Source organism: Myxine glutinosa, chromosome 10, assembly GCF_964187855.1.
Source record: "Myxine glutinosa chromosome 10, kmMyxGlut1.1, whole genome shotgun sequence".
In the NCBI taxonomy this organism is placed as follows: Eukaryota; Metazoa; Chordata; class Myxini; order Myxiniformes; family Myxinidae; genus Myxine; species Myxine glutinosa.
This window is the reverse complement of record NC_136270.1, coordinates 89,884,291-89,890,378: the sequence shown is the minus strand read 5'-3', so window position 1 is coordinate 89,890,378 and position 6,088 is coordinate 89,884,291. Positions and strand designations below refer to the sequence as shown.

Here is a 6,088-nt window from a genome sequence, read left to right as displayed (position 1 = left end):
AAGACCGACTGGACAACCCTCCCATCCACTTTCTGAATAATCCTCTCCAAGAAGTTCTGTCACTCAAGCTTTTGGGTCTCACTATCTGCCATTATCTTTCCTGGGAAAACCACATTTCAAATCTGGCCTCCAAAGCCAGTCGCTGACTGGGCATCCTCCGTCGTGCAAAGTCCTTCCTTGGCACACCTGAGCTCCTCACCACATACAAGGCTTACATCCACAGCTCAATGGAATACTGCTCTCCCCTCTGGGCTGGTGCTCCTGCCTCACACCTAGCTCGTCTTCACACTGTTGAAACCAAAGCATTCAGAATCATTGGAATCTCCCGCGATGAAGCTAACTCCAAGGGCTTCTCACTCACTCACCGCAGGCAGGTTGGTGGTCTTTCCGTCTTCTACCGACTCCTCTCTGGCCTTGCCCCCCCCCAGCTCTCTCTGGGCTCTGTCCCGCAAATATTCCTACAGGTCACACAAGATCTGCCTGCAACCCTCTTATGGTTAAACTGCCAAAATCAAGACTCTCTGCTCACCTTCACTCCTTCATTCCTCTTTTCTCCCGCCTCTGGAACAAAGTCCCTCACTCTCTTCAATCCCACTCCACACTCCAGGTCTTTAAAACAGCTGTTCACCACCATCTCTTATCTTCCCCCATCCAAAACCTTGATCTTTTCTACCCCTGCTAATTTCACCCCACTTCCACTTTTTTGAAATACCAACTTCTGTCCTGGAAGTCCTTGGTGTCCTTGTGTTTTATACTTCTCCCACCCCCCTCCCCCCTTCCCATGCCTCCTCCCCCTTTCCCACGCCTCCTCCCCCCAAGCCCTCTCCCTCCCACACATCTCCCTGCTCTTAAATGTTGTGTGCTCTCAAGTGTTTGTGTGCTTCCCCTTCTCTCCCCATCTTGTCTTCCGCTCCCTCTTTTTATATATTTTGTTTGTCTGGTTGATTTGTTTGTGAAGTAAATGTCAGCTCTTTCACGATCCTCGATTCAGTATACAAAAAAAAAAAAAAATCCTGACAAATCTCACATTTACCATCTCTCTCCGAAAGGACCGTCAGGCAAACCATCCCATCTGCTTTCTTAGCAATCCTTTTGAGGAAGTTCAGTCAAACAAACTCTTGGGCTCACTATCAGCCATGATCTTTCTTCGGTAAACCATGTTTCAAAGTTGGCCTCCAAAGCCAACTGGGCATCCCCCATCATGAAAAGTCCTTTCTTGGCACACCTGAACTCATTCCCTCCTCCGAGGATTTCATCCACAGCTTCATGGAGTACTGCTGTCCCATCTGGGTTGACTCCCCTGCCTCGTTGGAAACTCCCGCGATGAAGCTGAGTCTATCACTTCACCATCGCAGACAGGTCGGTGGTCTCTCTGTCTTCTATTGCCTCTTTTCTGGTCTTGCAGCTTCTTTACACCAAAAATGGTGTAAAGCTTCCTAAAATATTGTGCAGGTAACAAACTTGACCTGCCTTTTTATCTCGCAGGCCGGGCAGTCGTAATGGCTATCGCTGGTGAAAAGACAGAAGAGGCGTTGAGGTAAGAACAAGTGGAATGAATGTCACAAAGAAGCAACAGTGATGCAGCACTTCATATTTTAATTGGTACTAATTGAGGTAACCACGACGGATGGTTTGAGTAAGGTTGTTGACTTGTTGAATTGTGAAGTGTCTTTTTTGCTGAATAGATTGCTTTGCACGTAATTCGGTTTCCTCTTTTTTGATTTGGATGTACCATTTGTGTTTTTCAGGTTAAAGTCCATACTGCAATCTGTGGCAATTGAATCACACAAACAGTTCCACCAGTGAGTAGGTTCATATAAGTTTTCTTAAAATTTCTTTGGGAAGATTTCTTCGTGGAGTTCTTTACTTCTAAGACATATTGAAATGGATCTCTTGCATATATTAACATAATATAGGTAACCCGACTCGGTTTCAGTCTATAAAAAAAACACAGAACCACCCATTGTCTAATGCAGTATCAGCTGCTGCACTGCTAACCACAGCATCAGCCATCATTCATGGCTTTAGAAGCCTTTTTTTGGCAGGAACATCAACCCACCCTTTGGGGAAATAAATAAATCCACAGATGTGTTTTTGGCTCTTGTAGGCTGTAATCAGCACAGATTGGATTGCCCCTAGAAAGTGAGTTGACAGGCCTAACTGTTAACGAAATAGGTTGGATGTGTGGTAAGCATCCCCTGTTGATGAGGACACTTGCACCAAGTGCTGGGGTAGCACAAGGGTTCAGTGTCACCATTCCACTTAAGAAGTGCTTGGGGTGTGCGTGTGTGCATGTACAATAAAAATGTATCCTTACCTCGTAATGCAAAAAAACAAAGTACATGTAAATCCAATTTCAAAATCCCACCAGTGTCCGAAGGAAGCGCTTCAGTTTGGCATTTTTAATATGAAATAGGCAAAGCCGAGAAACAAACGAAATCCATTAGAATTACCATTTAGAACCATTTAGAATTACCCTTTAGAACCCCTTAGAATTACCCTTTATAACCATTTAGAATTACCCTTGAGAACCCCTTATAATTAAACACGGTGGGTGAAAAAGGTTCTTCTTAATTTTGATGGACGGACATCGCCAAATATTGAATATTTAATGACTCGTCAATGCATGTTCAATTTATATCGTACAAAAATATGCAATGGTGTCTGTATGTGGGCGATTCATTTGGTCGTTACGTATCCAATCTCGACCAAACTTACCAGGAGAACTAAGGGTCATAAGATAACGGTTGTAACCACTTGGTATGCCCACTCTGCATAAATGTGTATTGTGTACCGTGTTGCAGCGCTCCCGGTGTTGGTGGGAGGTTAATACGAGTGACGCTCAGAATAACAACTACGAGTAACATGGTATGAGTAACACGGTACAAGTAACATTCACAGCTTGAAGGATCAAGCTGTGAATGTTACTTGTACCGTGTTACTCATACCATGTACTGCTCTCCCCTCTGGGCTGACTCCCCTGCCTCATATCTTGCTCAGCTTGATGCTGTGGAAATCAAGGCCTTCAATATTATTGGAATCTCCCACGATGAAGCTGAGTCTATGGGCCTATCACTTCGCCATCACAGACAGGTTGGTGGTCTCTCTGTCTTCTACCACCTCCTTTCTGGTCTTGCACCCTCTGATCTTTCCGTGCTTTGTCCCGCCTAGTTTTCTGCAGGGCACATCAACCCCTTTCTTGTGAAACTACCTAAAACCAGAATCACTGCTCACCACCACTCATTTGGTCCTCTTTTTTTCCACGCCTGTGGAACCAACTTCCACATTCTCATCAATCTCATTCTCCCATCTAGGTCTTCAAGACAGCTGTTGACCACCATCTCAGATCGTCCCCAATCCAAAACGATCATCCTTTCTTCTACCCTTGTTAACTTTTTAACCAAACAATCATTTAATAAGACATTTAAAATATTGTCTTTGATGTGGAACGTCGCGAATAATAAATGCCAAGCAATCCCATGTTGTGACAAAAATAGGACAGCGGATCCTGAAGCTCACCTGGATCAGGAGCAACAGTTACTCAAACCCCCCGCAGATCCTGATATTTTTAATGCTATGAACAAACTTTGGTACATCATGGGCGATGAAGGTTGTGATGAAGTTTCATTGAAATAGTGTGTGTAGTTATGGAGAAGAGAGCAAATACCTATTTTGGGGGGTTAAACCCACCCCCTCCTCCCCGTAGGCACCCTTGCACCTTTGCAGTGCAGATTTTGATGCGGTAAATACACCTTCGCTAGACATCAAATATGAAGCTTGTGGCCAGGTTTCATCGAAATCGTGTGTTTGGTTCAAGCGATAATGACTGGTGTTTACAGACTCATTCTCTCACTCACTCACTGACTTACCTAAGGACACTGCTCGATTGCATAAGCTCACCAGACTAAAGTGCAGGTCCGCACCCGAGTACGCCCGAGTACACACAGACAAAGCAAACTTAAACGAATTGCCGATTTCGACGCCGGAAACACTGCGGCGCCTTGATGAGTTGTTTTTGTTTCGACGTGTATTGTTTAATGATATACCATTTAAATTACATCTTGGAGAATATACATTCGATATTATATCACCTTCTTTATTTTATAGAGCTGCATTTAATACAGGTACGTATATCTTTTGAGAGAAGCTAAATGCAGTCAAGACACCGACAATATCCGGGTTCAAGGTGTGATTTACATTCTACAATCTACAGCATGAGCAGCAGTTATCGCGATAATAAATCTCCAATGTCGTTATCGCGATAGTAAATCTAAAGCACGATTATCGTCGCATCGCGATTATTGCCCAGGACTTATATATATGTACTAGCGGTAACCCGTGAAAATCACGGGCATAAATAGTGTTTATGTTCATACAAACTAACTTGCCCTTCCTCTTCCTTTCCACTTCCTTTCAAAATAATTGTGTCAGTTGGCACCAACATTCATTCTGGCGGATCTCCTGAATATCGCTTTGTATTCAGCTGCAGTATTGTCTCTTATAGTGTGGTTACTAGTAAGTATCCCATTTACATTTCTGATCGCATTTATATTTGTATTAAAAGGCGTAGCATGCCTCTCGAGTCGCTGCGCGTCCGGCACACATCGGGACGTCTTCTTCTTCTCCTCGGTATCAAGTGCAGCGTCTCACTGTGCGTAAAACAAAATGGCGTGGGTTATTCAAAACTTTTCACTGATTTTCAGCTTTTATTCCACACTTATAGACATTCGGAGACATAGGTATGCTTATATGGAAGGGTTAGTCATAACTACATAGTATCACACATATCTTAGGGCGATAGGAGCAATAGCTGGAGAGAAGTTCCGATTACAAACTTCAGAAATAAGCGTTTTAATATTAAAAATGAATGAATGATCGTTTTAAGGCCATTTCCCCCGCTAGAGCGGGGGTTAGCCTTGCGGGCCCCATGACAATCATGGTTACCTGTTTGAGGCAATGTTTTTATGGCCGGATGCCCTTCCTGACGCCAACCCTTGGTCACGCTCTTACGATGCGTAGGGATACGGTGTACCTATTCTAAACCGGGGTACACACCGGGATCATTCATCCCAGCAAGCTGGTACTCAATTTGCCGACCTCGGAAGGATGACAGGCTGAGTCAACCCCCCTGGCGTTAATTCAGCGATCGACCGGGATTCGAACCCAGGATCCTAGGATCCCAAGCCGGCACCCTAACCGCTAACTGTTTTAATGATATAGATTATGTGTGTCTGCTCTATACCCATTGGTTGGCCAGCTGGCCTGATGCCACTCTCAATTGTAATCTGAAAAACTCATATATCCACCATTTTGGTAAGCCTAAGACATCTTCAGCAGTGTTATATTCACAATCGGCATACCCTCCCTGTAAGTTTTCCGTTCAATGTAAAACAGGCTAAGCAACTGTTTAAAAAAAAATCATGGAATATTTAAAGTTTGAATCCGATAGGTGTGGGCTTAATGGAGGCGACTGTCCTTATATAACGCTAACAGCTCGGTCTACAGACAGAGATTTTTTTTTTTTTATGTGGTTAGATTTATTTTTGAGTAATAAACAAAGAACTGAACATTGTTTCTAATTCCAATCATTTTTAGAGGGTTTTTTTTTTCAAGATTGTCTTAGCACGCAACTGATAATGGCCGCACAACTCGCTTCAGACTCGTCAGAAAGTGAATTTGACGAATAATTTTCTGATCAAGAATCCTCAGATTAGGTTGGAGACTGAAGGTGATTTAGGCTGGAATTCGTAATTCGTTCAGGATGCAGGTGATAACTCGCCTACTGCGCAAAAGACAATGTAGGATATTTAACGTACACCCAGCATAATAAATATTTGTGCAAATATATCGAGGGATATTTGAAATGACCCCCAAGGGTTGGGATACTTTGTGATGCAATGCCCTGCCACTGAAGCACCAATCTGACGATTTATCGTCGGGTTGAGAATCCCACCCAGATTAGAACACTCAAAGCTCAATACCGTACAGGTGTACACCATTACCTCTGTACCATCCTATCAGACCTTACATGTGATAAGCACATTGAATATTTTTTGTCTCGTGTCTGATACCAAATACATATATTTAA

The 6,088-nt window shown here is 43.4% G+C and overlaps 1 protein-coding gene across 1 annotated transcript in view; it reads left to right on the top strand.

Annotated features, from left to right (window-relative positions):
* Positions 1–6,088, top strand: part of LOC137433993 (protein disulfide-isomerase TMX3) — a gene marked incomplete in the record, with an annotated part of 101,025 nt that overhangs the window by 71,760 nt on the left and 23,177 nt on the right. The window contains 2 exon segments of the mRNA XM_068126560.2: positions 1,486–1,537; positions 1,749–1,802. Coding sequence (XP_067982661.2) covers positions 1,486–1,537; positions 1,749–1,802 — 106 coding nt within the window.